An 18,689-nucleotide genomic window follows, 5' to 3' on the forward strand; every position below is an offset into this window, starting at 1 on the left:
ACTGGGGGACTGTGTGCAAGCCCACACTCGTCTCTTACACCTCCATGATTACTTTTCCTGCCACTTAGAGAGCGGCAGCAGGTGGGATCCGAGGACAGCTGGAGAGGTGATTGGCTGGCCATCGTGACTGATGGACGAACAAGTGTGGACATGTGTGGCCGAGCCTTTTACCACATCCAGGAAGACAGAAAAGAGCGAAGGAGAGAGACAGTGTAAGTCCGAGGCAGAGTCCGTGAGGCCACGTGGGGGGAAGTGAATCATCTCCTAAGAAGACACTGTGTGCTTAAGGTGGTTAATGTGTTGCATAGGAAGTTTGTGATGAAGGGTGGAGGTGGAGTGCCAGGTCAAGAGTGTACCAAAGGGTCAGGTAGATAACAGAGTTTATGGGAAGCTTCCCTTTGCAACACCAATAAAAGCACAATGTTGCACAAAATGGAAATTGAGCAACACAGGCTGCTTACAGTGGATAATGTCTTTCAAAGTCACAATTTATTCAACCATCAAATTTGTGTTCATTAAAATGAGCACAAAGAGATATATCACATTTTAGTAGTGTAGTATTGACACAGGTCTTATCAGTCTTGACCAGGGACATGAATCGGAACTTGTCAGCCTTGACTTGGCACTCGACTCAGGACTTGCCCGTCTTGACTTGGGACTTGACTTGGGATTTGTCAGTCGTGACTTGGGACTCGACTCAGGACTTGCCCGTCTTGACTTAGGACTCGACTCTGGACTTATCAGTCTTGACCTGGCACATGACTCATGACTCGTGACTCTGGACTTATCAGTCTTGACCTGGCACATGACTCATGACTCGTGACTCTGGACTTATCAGTCTTGACCTGGCACATGACTCATGACTCTGGACTTGCCAGTCTTGACTTGGCACTTGACTCTGGGCTTGAGTGCAAAGACTTGAGACTTACTTGCGACTTGCAGAACGACTCTGTCCCACCTCTGGATTGTAGTGAAACATTCAACATGGAGAAACATAATTTGGTGTTGTGAAAGCTTTCTGCGGGAAGAGTTTCTATTTAACTAGAAAGAGGAAGCAATTCATAGGAGTATTACGTAAGCGACACCTTTTGCCCCGCTGCTATTTTTCATTGCGGCTTTCTGAAGTTTCAGTGTGCAGTGCCGGACTGATGTTTCAAAGAAAACGGGGCAAAAACTTGAGTGACTGAAGCTCACCAGATATGGGGCTGCACCATGAATCTTTTTTGTGATCATTGACATAGAAATCTGTGACGTCCTTCTATACAGTAATGTTGCCTTTTTGGAAACTGAGACTTCCAGAGATATGACTGAGCAGCTGGCCCCAAAGCAAGCGGTGCAACTACTAATCTGTCTCTCTAACAGAAGGGGTTAGATGGCTGTCATTTGAGCCCTGCTGATCATGCAGGCCGGGCCATGTGCAGCCCCACAGAGATGCGCTCACTGGTGGCATTTCATGAGCCACACTTGTTGCTTTGGACTGCTCCGTTTTCACACACACCTCTCCTGGGCCCCCCGACTGAGCATGAACTCACTCCTCTCTGCACCTCTTCAGGACACTACACACTTAAACTACTATAGTGTTACTACTGCAGCCTGACGACATCCTAGATGTCTCACTTATTAAGTTGTAAATACAGTAACATGACAATAAAACAAGAGAGCACTAAAAATAGACTAGTCCGCTCAGCTTTTACACACAAGCACATGCTAATTATTGAACTACATAAAAACAAGATGTGCTTTGGTTTCTGTGTACAAGCCATTCCATCGCTATAATTAACGCTTTTCAAACGTGATGATTGGTTGACACTGGGGAGTTACATGGTTCAGTGCCGGATTTGCATATTCTCTTCAAACATTTGAAGAGACATTACAGGAATTTGCCCTGGAGCAAATTAGGAACACTCCCATGCTATCCTTTGCATTCCAGTCAGCCGGCATGACCTGAGAACAGATTAGATAATAGTCCACAAACTTTTGTATTTGTTAACTACATAGGCTGCTTCATGACGGAGATGGTGTAGGTTTATTTTAAGCTTTTTGTTATTTGTTTTTGCAAAATGTCTTCACGTAGGCCCATGCTACACAGTTGCTGCTGCTTGTACATGCGTGCAAAAGGATTGCTAAAAAAATAAACAATGGACAGAATTAATCTTTATTATTTAAAAAAGTGGAGTTGCCAGTGGTCCATCAAAAATAAATGAACGATAATTAACAAACATATTTTTCCTTATGAATCTCCCTTTCTTTTAGTGTGATGAGAGAGACATCATCCCATTACGACTCTGTGACACGCAATATATCCGCATTATGATGGTTTACCATGAAATCTCAAAGGAAAACTAAACTTAATTAAGGGGTGGGGGGGACTGGATGCCATTCAGACAATAACATGAGCGGGAAAAGGAGGGCGGAGAGAGGAGCAGAGAGAGAGAGAGAGGGGGGGGGGGGGGGGGAGTAAATGGATGTCTTTTTATCTCTAGTTTCCCACATCCTGTGAGCGCCTGCAAACGCGGCCACCCAATTTGAAAGAATGCGAGGAATGCGCCCATTCTCTCCGGCGCGCTTTGATGCGCAGCCAGTGGAGAGGCTTTGTCGGGCAACTCAAATAAAGACTCATCGTGCCGGACTTCACTCCGGCCAGTACACCTCTGTGTTTAATGTGGAAATAAGCAGGTAAATGACAGGGGGTTAGAATAGCGGCAACGCAATTGATGAACTGCACTCAGGTTGCGTCTCTGTGCAACCTGAGTGCAGCCCAAAGCAGCCGTCTGTTTCTAAACTCAAATGAAGACACAAAAAGTGGGAAAAGAGAAGAGTGAGCAATTACAAAAAAACACAGACTTTAATATAAAATATGGAGAAACTGTATCAGGTAGAGTAGAAAATAATATGCATCCATCCTGAATGCACTCCTGTTTGTTTGTGTTCTCTTTTGTGTAAAGTCTATTAATAATAGTCTGGTCATCCTTTCTGAGTCAGTGAAAGGAGACAGGGGGAGACCCACTTGGCTTTAAATTTGCATTTCCCCTCCAACTTTAAATCATACTAACTACTTTAGTTTCACCCCCTCTTTTTTTTTTTAGCGCGTTTTTATTCCCGCCACGTCTGTGTCTGGCCCAGCCGGTTATGGGGCTGGCTCTATTTTCATTCTGTGATTGACGTGCGTATTGTGCAGTCCGATTGGTGCAGGGGAGCGGAAAGGGGCGGGCAAACGGGCGTGTGGTGACGCCCCCTTACTACTGCCTTATAGTCGTCCTCCCCCCCTTCCAAGAGCTGGTTTCTGACGAAGAGATTTGCTCAGCACGCCGTTCTCTGTGTTTAACTGTTTACAAAACATTACGGAGACCAGCTGTGGTTTCGCGGAAGGTTTTCTTTCTTTTTTTTTTGTTTTTTTTTGTTTTTACTAAGAACTCATATCCGTACGCCTGGACGACCTTTTGGGCTATATTCACCTGGAGCGGCATTTGCTTTTATCCGGATGAGAGGATCCTTACCGCATATTTTGTTTCTGCAACGTGGATCTTAAGCTCTACGCAAGAGACGGGAGAGTCGTGCTATCGGAATAATACCACTGTTAAATTGAAGAATAACACACGCGTCGTAGGCCTGTGGTGGATATCATTAAAGGAATGCTACTGTCAAAGCTCAATTCTCTGGCCCACATCTCCGCCGTAGACATGCCGGCGAAAATGCAGCTCCAAGTTCAGCAAGGTTAGACGCCCTTCTTGTTCTCCTCTCTCCACCGTGTTGTCATGGAGCACCGGGGCTGCAGCAATGGCTGGCAGCCCCGCTTAGCGTGGCTCCGTCCACACATGCTAACGCTACTCGTTTTCAAGGACGGCAGTTCGTTTTTAAACATTCATTAACGACCTATCATCTGTATTATTTTTGTTCTGATATCTCACCGCTGCTTCACTCTGTGTAGCGGGGGTCGCTCGCGGAGAGGGGGTGTTGGCTTAGTGTCTTTTTGGGTATTCACCGGCTGTGGTTCTGTGTTTGTGTTCGCAGTGAAGGAGAGGGAGCCCTTCGAGAAGCTCTACCAGGTCGGCGCGGTGCTGGGAAGCGGCGGCTTCGGCACAGTCTACACTGGTACGAGGACAACAGACGGCGCTCCGGTTAGTACGCCTTATTGTGTTGTTGTAATAATGTATTCATGTTTAATTTATTAAATGGAGGCTGGTTGTACATGTCGTTTGACGCGGTGTCTTCTTTGCCCCGCTAGGTTGCTGTCAAACATGTGGCCAAGGACAGAGTGTCCGACTGGGGAGAAATGGTAAGAAACGTTTTTAAGTCACGTTAATATCGACCAAATTAACATGATACTGTGTAATATAGAATTGTATTGTTTTCAGAAATACATGTTTAAACTATTTTGGGCATTCATTTAGCGTATATACGTAGTAAATGTTAATATGTATCGTTGATCTCTTCAGCCTAATGGCTCCCGGGTCCCTATGGAGATCGTGCTGCTGAAGAAAGTCTGCACCGGCTTCCGCGGCGTCATCAAGATGCTGGACTGGTTCGAGCGACCGGACAGCTTCATCATCGTGATGGAGCGGCCCGAGAACGTCAAGGACCTGTTCGACTTCATCACGGAGAGAGGCGCCCTGCCGGAGGAGCTGGCGCGGAGCTTCTTCCGCCAGGTGCTGGAGGCCGTGCGGCACTGCCACAGCTGCGGCGTGGTGCACCGCGACATCAAGGACGAGAACATACTCATCGACCTGCGCACCGGCGAGATGAAGCTCATCGACTTCGGGTCCGGAGCCCTGCTGAAGGACACCATTTACACGGACTTTGACGGTGAGTCACCGCCGATCAAAAGACGAGTTCTCGTGGTATTTTAGGGTGAGAATTTATTTTAGAACGTCGTAGTTTATTTTAGTTGCCATGTTTAGTCTTATGAGTTGCACCTACGCACTCAGGCAGGAATTCCTAGGTTGTGTCATCTGTGACACCCTCCTCCTCCACTAGAGACAATTGATATTGGCTCAGCAGCCTAGCCTTAGCTTTCGCGCCCCCTGTAGGAGGGAAGCTACATGTTTTACAACTCAACGTTTGTAAACAAAGTCACATGTCTGCCTGCCCGCCCCCCCCCCCCCCATACATACATATATACACACACACACACAGCCAGTCACGCTCCCTGGCACCTGAGCCCAGATAATAAGCCTCAGGAGCAGCTCAGCTGATAGTTCTGCACTCTTTGTTAATCATTTAAACCTTTCCTGCAATGCTTTCATTTTCAATTTTGACTCTATAATACATTAAGGGATTTTCAGTTAAGATGTGCATTGCTAAAATATGTTGTTTATTTTCCTCGCACCTGACAGGCACACGAGTATACAGCCCCCCAGAGTGGATCAAATATCACCGCTATCACGGCCGCTCTGCCACGGTTTGGTCCCTGGGCGTCCTGCTGTATGACATGGTGTGCGGGGACATTCCGTTCGAACACGACGAGGAGATCACAGGAGGGCAGGTCCTCTTCCGGAGGAGAGTCTCCACAGGTAAATTCGCATGTTCTAGCTCTGGCGACAGGCGCATGACATTTCATTTTAGTGATATTTTTTTTTAGTGCTCCGGACTTATTAGTTCTCCTCTTCCTCCTCCAGAATGCCAGCAGCTGATCAAGTGGTGTCTGTCCCTGCGGCCGGCCGACCGCCCGTCCTTCGAGGACATCGTCAACCACTCGTGGCTCCAGAGCACGTCCTCCTCGGCGGTCCCGTCCCTGTTGCAGACGGAGAAGACGCCCGCGGAGATCAGGCTGCACAGCATCGAGACCGCCTTCGCATCCGCCCCCGTGGCCGCGGCGCGGTGATGGAGGCCGGACAGTTCGCCTCCGAACCTGGACTGCCTATGATGCGAGAAGAGACCATTACAAAAAAAGACTAACGTAACGGACTTGAAGCAGAAAGGAGGAGATGGGAGCGGCCGACGGTACCCGGCACCCGCGAGGTGTAACCCAGAAGAAAACCGGGGTCATGACATCACATCACTTGTTTTCACCCTGGCAGGCCCAGGCTCTCTCTCCACCCTCACCACCCAGACTACTCGTCGGGTGATCATCAGCCTGTGGGAAGGCGTGCTCCGCAATGCACAGACGCTTGCGTTGAGCAAATACAGTGCGCTTGCTCGCCGCGGTGCCCGAACGGCAAGCGGCCGGCGTGCACTCGCGACCTTTCAAGTGCCTTCTGTGAGGTTGTCTTGGTGACCCTGAAAATACTTGAGTTTGTGAGAGCAGAACGGCTCTTTTTGTCAAGAGAACTTTCAGCTCCTGACTGTACAAGGCTTTATATCGTTTGTTTTTTCCTCTCATGGGCCTAGATCAGTAAAGCCTATGTCATTTACAACTACCACTACTTCTACTACTCCAATGTCATTAGCAACCAGACGACCTCATAGCTCTGACAGTAACCCTGTGCAAACGGGTCATAAATAACAGGAAACACTGGACCTTACCTCACTCTTTTACTACAGCGTGTGCAACCCTCTCGTGTTGTACTGTGCACGAGGCTGTGAGGCAACTCCCACCCTGAATGCATGCCACAATGCAAAACATCCTCTGCTCATCACTTCACTTCAGATATTATTTTTGTTAGTGTTCAAACAGTGCCTCACACAGGTCTTAAAGTTCACTGGGGACAAGAATTGTAAATCAAGATATTTATTATCGCCGTGGCTTTTCAACACACATCGACGAGCGCAGAATATATTTATTTATTTATGAGAGTTTTTCTGCTGCTGGTGCACATCTCATTCCTCAGTCACTGAAGGGCCCGACCGATTATTTAAAAGATTTTTATTTTTAAAGGGCAGAAGAGTGCCTCTTTGTTTGTGTCATTTAAATAACATTTAAATAGTCCCCGAAAGCACTTCCATCATAATGTGTCGAAGCATTGAGGGTCTACTGATGGTAACTGGTTTCGTTGTGTGTGTGTGTGTGTGTGTGTGTGTGTGTGTGTGTGTGTGTGTGTGTGAGTGTGAGAATGAGAATGAGAATGAGAAAACTCCTCTGGTTTCACAATAGCAGCTTGGATTGTTCTTTTTTTTTGTTTTGTTTTTTTTCTTTTTTTTTGTTTTTTTCTCCATCCATTCAAATTACAATTGTAAATGATGTTAAACTATTTTTATACAATTTCAATAAATATTTTTTTAAACTATGACACCTGACTCCTTTGTATTGCTTCGGGTAACACAGTGGGTAAGTTGTGACGTTAACGTAGTCATGTCAACAACGGTAACTATTGGTGATGCGACACACTTCAGATCAAGCTGCTGCCAAATGTTTCACAGTACAAGACAAAAACAAACCAAAGCATTGCAACACGTAAATAGAACTTACTAGGTCAGGTGGTTTCCTGTTTGACACCTTTTTGTATAGAAGAACAGCGGATACAGAGAGCCGATGAAAAGATAAAGAACAGCGTGCCGCTAGAAGGCAGGTGGAAACAAGAACAGGCTTTTTGGTGTCGGATCATTCCCAGAACTGACTCTACTACCAACTGAGGTAGTTAAGAAAACAACACAGACTTTATCATTGATAGAACATTGTCCATTCAAACTGAACATGCACTCTTGTATTTGTCTTATGTTGGTTCTCACATGGCTGAATAACAGCATTTACCTCATGAGTGATCTGAACTTGTCTCCAAATGACACACCTGCAGGAACAACACACCATCACATGCTTCTCCCATGAACCAAACTACTCCAGTGACCAGCAGCCTATCGCAGATCTGCTCTCTTGGACACAGATTTAATCAGTTGTGACGCTCCTGTGGGACTCCCGTTGATCTTCCTTGAGACAGCTCACCTACAGCAAAAACACAACAGCAAATCACAGTGGTCGTCGGGAACGCTGCCGCTCCTATCAGCCCCTGTTAGTGGCTGTCAGGTGAACACTATGTGTACATACCAGCTGTGATGTGGTTGGAACGGCTAGGGGACTGAAGTAAAGGGGTGTTTAGAGTCAAAAATATACCAAATCAAAGGCTCCCTACGACTCGCTGTATGTATTTTTGTATCAGACAATAATAGACAGAGGAAAGGAAACCAGCCCTGAAAATAAAATGAATTCAAAGTGAAATGTTCGTCATCACTAATCCCTCTGATCTGATGCTGGCTTTCTCCTGCAGGTACTCGGTAAACATGCAATTTCCCTGAAGAGATCACAGGGTATCGGAGACCACAGGTCGTTTCCGTGAATGACACCGCCATTCATTTCCCCCCTCATTCTGAGAACCGCATGCCACATCAGGCTCTGCATGTCGGCTGCTGTTGTCATGAACGTCCCTAAAATCCAGCCAAGAGTTTCTGCTGTTTCAAATTCTCCAGGTATTTTAGCAGACAAAGGACTTAGAGATAGAATCCATTTTTTTCATTCTTGCCTGCAATGACTGTTGTTAATCATAATTCAATTTTTTACAACAAAACCAGCTATCACCTATACCCACATAGAGAACATTAACTACACAATACATGAACGAATTTGACTCCCAATTTGATGTACCACAAGTTGTCGTGGCTGGGTAGCCCGCAGACCATTTTTCTAATTCACAATGAAAATAAATTGATTTACAGTAGGATATATTGTTTGTTTATTAACTGGCCCCTGGTGTTATTCTCTATTGAGGATTTAAAAATGGCCAATAGAGAAAGAGCAAGTTGAGTATCCCTGATTTAGCGCTGACTAGCCCAAATAAATTAAAGTGGCGCTGTGTAACTGCTGGATGTTTAAAATATGTAACTGTGTGTTAACAAGTTTGCCATTTACTCAAAAGGTGATAATACAGTCAGTATTGTTTTTACAACTTGTGCTAGCCAAAAAACGTTTCACAGTTTGTTTGTTGAAAAGTAAGGCTACAGCCAGCAGCTAGTTAGCTTAGCATGAAGACTGGAGACGGGGGGGGACAGCATGGTGCTGTGCAAAGGGAGCAAAATCTGCCTACTAGCACCCGAAAAGCTCACTATCATCTTGTTTGTTCTTTTGTTAATCTGTGCTTAAAACCAAATTGTAATAACAAGTTGCAGTTTTTACAGGGAGGTGATGCGCCACACTATTTCTTGATCAGACGCAATGACTCCTCGCAGTCTCTGCTTGTTGCCTGTCAACCTAAAGGTGATTTTAAAAAAGACCTGTCGTGAAGCTAGCCAGGCTAGCTTTCTGTTTACCCCTGTTTCTAGTGTTTATGCTAAGCTAAGCTAGCCGGTTGCTGCCTCTACCTCTCATGTTAACCTGGACGCACAACGAGTTAGGTATCCATCTTCTCGTCTAGCTCTCGGTGAGAAAGTGAACAAGCCTGTTTCCCCAAAATGTCAAACCCCTCCTTTGAATCTGAAATACAAGTAGACATCTGAGGCAGTTGTATCTAGTCCCCAACAGTCACACCATCTGTGTGGTCCTATTGTTCATACTACCTTTGTTTATTGTCCCTCTGCACATGTGGAGGAACTTATCATGCAAACTTCAGAGTCAAATACAGAGCTGGGTAATTGACTGTCGGTGAGTCCCCCCCTCCCCCTAAAAAAGTTAATTTGACTGTCTTAGTTCAACACTGAATCATGGCAGAGGACACAATGTTCAGAACAAAAGACAATGAGTCAATGAGTGTCATTGTTTTTTTTGTAATCACATGCTCTCTTCACTCACACTTGGCGGGCGTTATTGACCTGAGATGCCGCCTAACCGGTGAGAGCTGATTGGCTCGTCTCCGTCTCGTTCCCGTAAGTGGCCTGCCACACCTCATGAGAAAGAAGAAGAAAGCTCAGCTGTTGCGTAATCCACCCTCCTCCCTGTTCCAACGGCTACTCGCGAGCCGGAGCTGTTTGGTAATATTGTAAGGACCCCCCCCCCCCCCCCATCTCTATCTATCTCTCTCTCTCTCTCTCTCGGTCACTGTCTGTCTCCCTATGCCTGATAAATACACAACATTCACAGACACACACATTCTCACGCGCTCACTTGCGGGGTTTCCAAACACTCGCAGATGAGTGGGAAAATTGTGTGTGCACTGGTTCGGTCTGTAAATGATGATGTTGACACCTACAAACACTCGTGCATCAGTTGTGAAATTGGCAGTGCGGTGAGGAATGTGCAATAGATCAAAACAAAGCAGGGACAATCATAAATCAAGAAGGTTCTACCTCAGTCACAGGACAGCGAGGTCTGGTTTAAAGTCAGCACACCCGGATTTATTCCACTATACTTACGAGGGTCTTTATTTGACCTGCAGTCATTGCTGCGACACCCAACTCCGATTTAAAGCTACTATTTAGAGCTACTTGTACTTTACTTGAGTGTCTCCATTCGTGCGACTTTGTACTTACTTGTCTCATCTCAAATGGGTGTGGTCACTGCAAAGATACATATATTACACTCAAAACATATGATATGGTCTTTAAAATATAATTAAAAAGATACATAGTCTGTGTGACATCAGTGCTGCAGGGATGACGTGTTGTTCTAGGCCGACCCACGGTAAATTAGCGTTTACACTGATTCCCTCCACGATCAGCCGCTGGGGATTTAGGGTTATAGCAGAATATAAACTCTGTTTCTGATGCGTAAACATTTTCGTTTAGCAAGATAATCTCATATACGCATCAAAACTGTAAAGATGGACTAGTAGTCTCATTTAGCCACATGTCAGTCTGCCCTTTTTAAGACACGTAAAGATACTTTAAAAATTCACAAGAGGAGTTATTGACACAACAAAACATTCTAATCTCTGCAGCTTGTGTTCACTACAGAATTATATCTATATGAGTTTAGTGTTTGAGGGCTCTCTCGCAGACATTTTGAGCCCTTCATGGACCCTTTCCATAAGTCCTCATGACTGCAGACTTTGCCCGAGAGAATTACCCACAACTCATTCCAATGTGATGTTAAACACGGGGTAACCAGTGGAAGCATGGAGACGTAAAAAAAAGTTGAACAAAGAGGACGGCACAGGTGTGTTCAGCCTGTCAAAGTACATTTACTCAGAAACATTAAGGATTTAAGATGGAACATAAAAACATGAAATCAGAGGAATATATTTCACAGCCGGTTTATTCATCAACCATTTCTTTTCATTTCGTCTTTGAAGCTGTTTTGGCAAAAAAACTTTCATCGCGTGAGGCAAAAGCCTCGAAGACGTTCAACTCAGGGAGTGAAAAATAAAAAATAAAATAAATACCCACAACTGTACATAACACGATGTTAACGTGATATGTTGCAGCAAAGTGCTGTCCCGTTCCTCACAGTCTCTCACACTCAACCACTTACCAGGTGACGTCAGTAAGTCCCTGAGGGTTCAGGGTTTGAGGCTTTAGGGGGACGTTGGGATTGGGCCTTCTTCCTCTCTACTGTTGAGGTTGTTGCCTGCCATGTTTACCAATGTTTGTCTATTTTGTCACTTTTGCCGTGTCATTTCATTTTTTTAAAGAATCGATTTCACTTTGCTTTATTAGTCCTTAAATATTGAATTCAAAACGATGTATTTGTGGATGTAGTATTTTAGTATAGTATTACACGTGGACATGTTCTCAGGCATCACTTGGGGCTCTATCGTCTGCGTCCTTCAAGCAGATTGACCTGAGGACTCTGATTGGCGACACGTGTGCCGGTAACTGTAAATGTCTGCAGGTGACTGATTCGGCTCCTTTGAGTTGAACTGCTCCTCACCTGGAAAGTGGACGAGAGCAGGCGGCAGCAGCAGGGGGCAGTGAAAAACAACTGCGGTCAAGTCGGACAGTTTTCAGCCGCCTTCAAAGAATAAACAGGAAATCACAGAAGCAGTTACTTCCTGTTAGATCTGATCTGTAGGCTACTTGTAGTTTGCAGACCTCGTTCGGATTTATTCATGTGTTTGTAAATATATATTTATGTGGAAATGTGCGTGTATCTGCATTGTAGGATATTCTTTGTTATTTTTATGTCCGTGAAACACTTTTCTGCTCGTTTTGATAAGTGTTATATAAATAAGCTTAATAATAGCAATCACACAAGATATGTTTTTAGATTCAACCTTCGTCGTACAACCTGAGACTAATAGCCAACAACCGAGCATTAAATATTACAATTACACAGAAAAATTAGATTTTCTACAAACGTGGTATTTGTTGTCAGATCTAAGAACCAATCAGCTCTTTGATCGGGCGACAGCCAGGCGTTTCCCATCATGCCCTGGGGTCTTGCATTCGGTGGAGAGCAGCTGCGCGCCTGGCTCTAAAAACTACGGCTGCTTCGATCTCGTGAGGTTACCGTTGACCACGTGTGCATGACGTCAGAGCAAGTCGGCGTCAAATCAAACCGGCATGCACTGTGCGCCGATCTGGCTTATGTCGAATGAGCCTAAAAATTCGGAGCGTAGAACTTTTAATTGTAAAGGATCTAAATACTTCCTACACCGCTGCTGCATTTAAAGGGGTATTCCAGCATTTTAATGGAGAGATCCCCCAACTTTTCAACTCTCCAGAAAAGCCTGGATCAAACACTTCCCATAATTCAACTCGATATGAGTCTTTCATTGGATTCTTCTTGTGCAGTAAATTGATGCACTGCCCCTCTTAATGTCACACTCAAATTTCAAACCTAAACTTAAATCCTCAGTAGAGCCGGCAGCTTTACAAGATGTCCTCATCTTGGAGAGTTTCCTTCTCCTTGTCTGTCTTGAGGTCACGACAACCTCGTGCATGCACACACACACACACACACACAACGTGAGTAACGGCTGGTGGCCAGACGGCGTCTGTGTCACTTCTTCCAGCAGAACTGAGGGTGCGATGCTCCAGCAAAAAGGTCGAGCTGAACTGTCTCCTAACGGAGCAACACAGTGGAATGAGTCACACAGTGATGTAGTGGTTAAAGGTGGGTAAAACTATGGCCACCAGCTGCCCATCATCACAAGGGAAACAGCCACCAAGAACCTCAATATACCCCTTTATTTGTTATTATGTGTACAATCTGTTTTCATTATGGAAGAGATGGTTTGTATTTTGATATTTTATACACTAATAATATATTTGCCTCTTTCCAGAGATATTCTGAAATATGGTACGTAATTCATGCCAGATCCAGAAATGGCAGTTTTACAGTAGGATGGACACCACATTAGCAAATTGTAACTTTTAAAGATTGTTTATTCAGTAGGACTGAGTGTTGTTTAAAAAATGACGATGCCAGTACCAATACCAGTTTGGTTAGAGTGATACGGGTACCGATAGAGTAGTTCAATTAGTACCCATGACATGAGAGGAAGCTGTGTGTGTGTCTCACTTCCGCACTGCACAGCGTTCATGCTGCTGTAACGCCGTGCCCCCAACCGCCGTGGCGCTATTACCGTTGTTACCACTGTACTGCGCTGTTAGCACCGCTAGCTTCCCCTCGCTGGCTCAGACATCTCCGTGTTCACTTACCTGCCTGCACACGGCACATAAAACCATGCAAATAGCCATTTCTTTCTAGATCAGTGTCATTTGAATGGCGAGGTGAAGATATTACTATAGGCTCTGAATTATTTTGGTCGATAACTTAAAGGCATCGAATGGCGATACGTAGCCCTAATATTCAGAATGGAATAGTAATAGCTAAGAAATGAACCACAAAGCTGTGTAATACCAGAGTACCACAGTTTAATATAATAGTCATGCTCCCAATAAAAATAAAAAATAGATTCGATGGAGCGGGAAAACCAGCCTTTAATACTGTTTTTTGGAACGTTTCTCTTCATAAGAACTGAATACACCATGTTGCACTGAATGTGTGTGTATACATACAGTATATATGGGTGTGTGTTGCACTAATGGTGATGTAAACATATTTTTAAGAACAAATTTCAAAAATAATTGAAGGGTTGTTTTTTTTCAAAGAAATGCAAACAATCCCATCAGTCTGTCTCTCAACCATTGTATGTCTTTTTCACCGGGTGCGTATCTCTTTAATAAAGAGGCTCCGCCTCTTACAGCAGTCACAATACAAAGAGAACGACACAATAATGCATAGAATTACAATGCAGTGTCAGTTAGCCCCACCCATCTTGTTTTTCAAGCAGGGTAGAATCAAACGCACACGTAAAGAAACCAGTAAAAAACTGAAAGACGGACCAACTGGTGTCAATATTATTTATCGGAGGTGCAGAAGGACATGTCATACTTTACTATATGTTTTTGTAATTAATATTGCATTAGCGCTAAGGTCTTCATTTACAATGTTAGCTTTTGCAGACGTCATCCCAACTAGTGCACAGAGCAATGAAGTATTCTCAGAGCGCCAATGATGGTATATCTGCAGATTCAGTGCAAAAAGAAAAACAGCAGTGTGAAATCAAACGAGGCAGAACAGCATTTTGTTCATTAACTGACGTTCCCATGGCGGTGTTGTGTACTGCGTCATTAGGTAGGAATGTTCTCTGTCTCAGCGTAAATTCCTCCTGTTCACCTTAATCCACCTCGCAGTCACACTTTGTTCTCAACCTGTAGCCACATGAAGGCGGTTGTGCTGTTGACTTTGTTTTCACATTTTCATGAATGACTCAGACTTCATAATAAGAGAGGAGGAGAGAGAGAAGGCGGACAGCTCTCTGCCCCACCTCAGCACTGCCTCGGCAGCTGCGCTCCCACGGTTTTTGCGGCTGTCCCGGGCCGCGTTACACCTCCACCAATAACAAGCCTGGACACGGAGGGAGCGAGGAGGTCTGGGCTGAAGGTATGAAGAGGTTTAGGCTCCATAAGCACACAGGTACCACCATATTGTGCAAGTGCTACTGTTGCAACCGTTTCTTGCACACCCTAATCGTGCGTTAACAGTTCATCATTTTTTTTAACTTCTTATAATATTCCAGATGCTTTGAATTTAAAACTGCAACCATCACATCACTTGACTTAAACGTCTGATTCATTACAACTTACTTTTCTTCAGTTACGATAACATCGTGCTCATTACTTAAATGTTACACAACAACCCGTTTACCATTTACATATTTCTTCATTTCATTCAACCTTCATCAATTGTGAAAAAAAGTGGTCGAGTTCGCTTGAGGTGGATTTTGGTTTGTTGATGCACAAAGGGATTATGGAAACGCCTTTGCCGAATATGTTCTGACGCAGCAAACATTAACTCACATGACTAATCAGATGTTTCTGCTTGAAGTCTTCCCCGATATTCCCATAACATGCGAACGCTTGTCTTTGTCTCCTGACAACATAAAACATGCTCATCAAACAATACTAGCTGACATGAAAGAACTATTCGAACTTGCTGAAATTATAAACAGATTCCTGAAGACCTCTCTCCGTGTTTTCTCCCATAGATGGTTATGGGACTTGTGTCTGGTTTACAACCTCTACTTCTTCTACTCTGTTTACTGGAGTATTGCAGCCATGTAGCCCATAGTGCCAACTTCTGATCAAACTACATGGTAGTCAAGTTTATTCCCTCCAACCAGTTGATGGAAACGCGCCTAACTTGCACTTCTACTTTTGCGACACTTTAAATATCTGCTTGAAATTAGCTAACGGAAACACGGCTGAGGACATCGCTACAACAAAAAACTATTACAGTAGAAAAAGGAAAGACTCTGGTCTCTCTTCAGGCAAACTTGCACCAAGACAATGTAGTACTTAAATGCCTTCATTAGTTTACTGCATGTCAAAGTTTAAAAAGTAAAAAACAGGGGATCGTCCACCGGTATCGACCCACACTGGGACTTTCAGGGCGTCGGTGGAAAGAGGAGTCGACCTGGGTGGAATGAAGTTATACGGGCTGACAGCCAGGTAACTGCCATATCAGAAGTTCAGCTTTTTAAACCCTGCTAAAATCACGTCTGCTATCATAAAATCCAGTGTTTGGTCGGATCAATACCCACCTGTTCGGGCGGTCTCAGTTTTGGTTGTTTGGTTCAACCCAGGGTTGGATTGACAGCTTTCACACTAATCAAAACGAACCGTACTGACCAAGCAAACGGACCTGAGCTCGATCCAACCAAACAGGTTAGGTGTGACATTTATTTGGATCAAGGCCAGAAGGACAAAATAGTGTTTAAGCATCAAGAGATGAGCTAAACTTCTCTCCTCTATCCACCAGCACAGAGGACATTCAAGCTGAGGAAGAAATCCTGAGCTGAGGCCAGTTGAAGCTTCTCACCGAACAGCCTGTTCTCCTTTATTTGCCTAAGTGAAAAACATTTTCAGCGGGTATTTTTTCCCAGGACTGACTAGGAACTGTGGGAGTGAAGGAACTCACTGTGGTAGCTCAGTGGCTCTGTTTGTCTCTGGGATGCCTGTTGGGTTTCCAGGGTAGTGGGAGTCTGAGCCAGGGGTGACCCTGACTTTCTCTTTGGCTAATTCCCTGAGTAGCTGATAGGCTGTGGGAGGGGGAGGCAGCAGAGCCTTGAATCTGAAAGGTCATGGGAAGGGGAGGTTGAGGAAGCTCGGAAGGAAGAATGGATTTAGGACAAAACCACCAAGAAAAAGGCTCCGCTCTACATTCAAGACCGTGTGTGTTCGAGTTTATGTCATGACTTGCGGCCTGTCTTCCTCTTTCTTGTCCCTATAAATGTCAACTGGCTGCACACTGTCGCCACAAAGAAATGTGATACTTTGGGAAATGCAAATTTGCCTCAAAGGGCTTTACATTTTGTACATTAGACAACACCCTAGGTTCCAACACCTCTTCCTAACATACTTCGAGCAAGCGAACTCCAGCAAATGGAAGCCGAAAAGTTGTCTTGATATACAATATTGATTATAGATATTGATTTGCTGTCAGCGTAGACTTTGACAAAAGGTCGGAGGTGGAGCAGGTGTGCAAAACTTTGCAAAAACTGAATCAATCTGATGTCCTCTCGTTCGCATTGCGTCCAGTTAGGAAGAGGTGTCCGGATGGAGCGAGAATATATAGCACTCTCCTGTCTGTGCTGTTAGCTTAGCCATTAGCCTAGCTTGGCACAAAGACTGGGAGCAGAGGGAAAGGTCTAGTCTGGCCAGTCCGAAGAACAAACAACCAGCAGGGAACCAGGAAGTCACATGAGAGTGTATTGATCTTTTTCTCTAACTATCCCTAAACGTCAAACATTTCTTAAAAACAATAAATAAAGCAGTACAACTTAGCAGTATGTGTAGTATCACTTGCACATTGGCTGAACTGTTTGCCTAAATAATCAAGACCGGAACTCCTCATTGGAGCTCCCCTGAGTTTCAGCAGCATCATCAAAACTGTTCTCCTCAACAGGAGTAAAAGTCTTGGTTGGTATTTGGTTCCCTGCTTGCAGAATGAGGCTGGACCAGATGTTAAGGGAGTGGAAGTGGCTGTGTGGCCAGACAAGCAGGCTTTAGACCAGCTCGACCAGGTCGATCAGGTTCAAATTTCTCGTCAGTGATTATGTTAAGTGCCTAATGAACATAGAGGAGTTGTTAATTCAAAAAGGTAGAGTACACAGAGTGTGTTGGCCAAAGGTGCCTCTTGGTATTGGCTGATGGCTAATCTTCTAAAAAGGAGGATTTTTCACAAGAATCAAGCAATAGAAAAGAAAAAAGAAAAGCCTTTATGACCATTTATAAGGAAGATTTTACCAGATGAGACTAAAGCAGATAAATATGGGTTAGCAGCAACAGTTAGAAAAGGAAACTCTCTGTGAGAACCTGCACAAGGATGGGAGGGGGGGGTGACGCATTCCTATTGGCCGACTCACCGGCTTACACATGGTGCCGGTTGCTGCCACGTCCTTTAAGGGAAAAGGTCAGCCTGCTCTCCCTCTCTGTCAGCGAGTGAGAAAACAGACACAGCAATGCCAGATATGGGCCCTAAAGATAACAATCACACACACTCACTGCAATGCAACGCAGGCTTCCTCCCATGTTACAGTAAACACACACGTGCACACAGCGTTGGCGCACGGATCAGCGAGGCGGTGTCATCACGTGCATGTCACTGACCTGTAAATCACGCTCTGCATCATGTTTCTACACAGTTTGCCAACTTGTTCATACCATTGTGAAAGAGAACACAGTGTATCATTGCCCCAAGATACAATAATTCCCCTCTTTGAATAATCAGACTCTGGTAGAACATTTCCTTTCACAACTGTCGGGTTTGCCAAGAGGTTGCAAGTAGTAACAGAGCAACAATGATAATTCAGAGGCTGGGTGGGCACAAAGAGTCAGGTGAGAGATGTGATTAAAGGTTTCCACCTTTGAACTTTGCCTTTCTACTCATCCGTTCCTGTCTGTCTCAACGAATATTTGTCATAACCTCCTCGCCCATATGCATTACCATTAGCCCCTCCCTCCCACACTCACTACTGCCTTCCCGTAAAGACGTTGCTTCACACACTTCCTCATTCCTGGTAAGTCAATAAAAAACACGGATGTGGTAACGCTTAAGCTCTTTCCGGTGCTGACTTGAGGGGCTTCGACCCCTTAGTGAGCGAGCAGGTATGATACGCTGCATTTCTTGACGGCGTCGCAGTGGATCATCACTCGCTCTGCTGTCATTGTGTGATGAACAATGCAAGCGTGGAAGTCATAAAGGACTTTTTTTAATCATTAAGTGTCATAGTTCCTGTTAGGTTTGGCCAAGTGGTGAAGGAAAGACACAAAGACAAAAACAATACATCTCAAGCAGGCTTTGGTGTGGTTGTGAAAAAATAATGTAAAAAACAATCAAGAAACAGCAGAAAAAAGACTTTGAGCATTACCAGGACTGCAGC

General features: G+C 44.7%; 1 protein-coding gene across 1 annotated transcript; it reads left to right on the forward strand.

Annotated features, from left to right (window-relative positions):
- The first annotated feature begins 3,289 nt into the window (after nt 1–3,289).
- pim1 (Pim-1 proto-oncogene, serine/threonine kinase) lies at nt 3,290–6,516 on the forward strand. The gene is made up of 6 exons (XM_031876587.1): nt 3,290–3,714; nt 4,012–4,118; nt 4,226–4,276; nt 4,437–4,803; nt 5,334–5,510; nt 5,616–6,516. The coding sequence occupies exons 1-6, from the start codon at nt 3,633–3,635 to the stop codon at nt 5,819–5,821; spliced, it is 990 nt and encodes a 329-aa protein (XP_031732447.1). The 5' UTR covers nt 3,290–3,632; the 3' UTR covers nt 5,822–6,516.
- The last annotated feature ends 12,173 nt before the right edge of the window (nt 6,517–18,689 follow it).

The sequence above is a fragment of the Anarrhichthys ocellatus genome, unplaced genomic scaffold, assembly GCF_004355925.1.
Source record: "Anarrhichthys ocellatus isolate YVR2014 unplaced genomic scaffold, GSC_Weel_1.0 scaffold111, whole genome shotgun sequence".
Taxonomy (NCBI): Eukaryota; Metazoa; Chordata; class Actinopteri; order Perciformes; family Anarhichadidae; genus Anarrhichthys; species Anarrhichthys ocellatus.

Coding starts and splice junctions, on each gene's coding strand:
- pim1 (XM_031876587.1), top strand. CDS start 3,633: ATGCTACTGTCAAAGCTCAATTCTCTGGCCCACATCTCCGCCGTAGAC. Junction 3,715..4,011: donor GCAGCTCCAAGTTCAGCAAG/GTTAGACGCCCT, acceptor TTGTGTTCGCAG/TGAAGGAGAGGGAGCCCTTC. Junction 4,277..4,436: donor TGTCCGACTGGGGAGAAATG/GTAAGAAACGTT, acceptor TGATCTCTTCAG/CCTAATGGCTCCCGGGTCCC.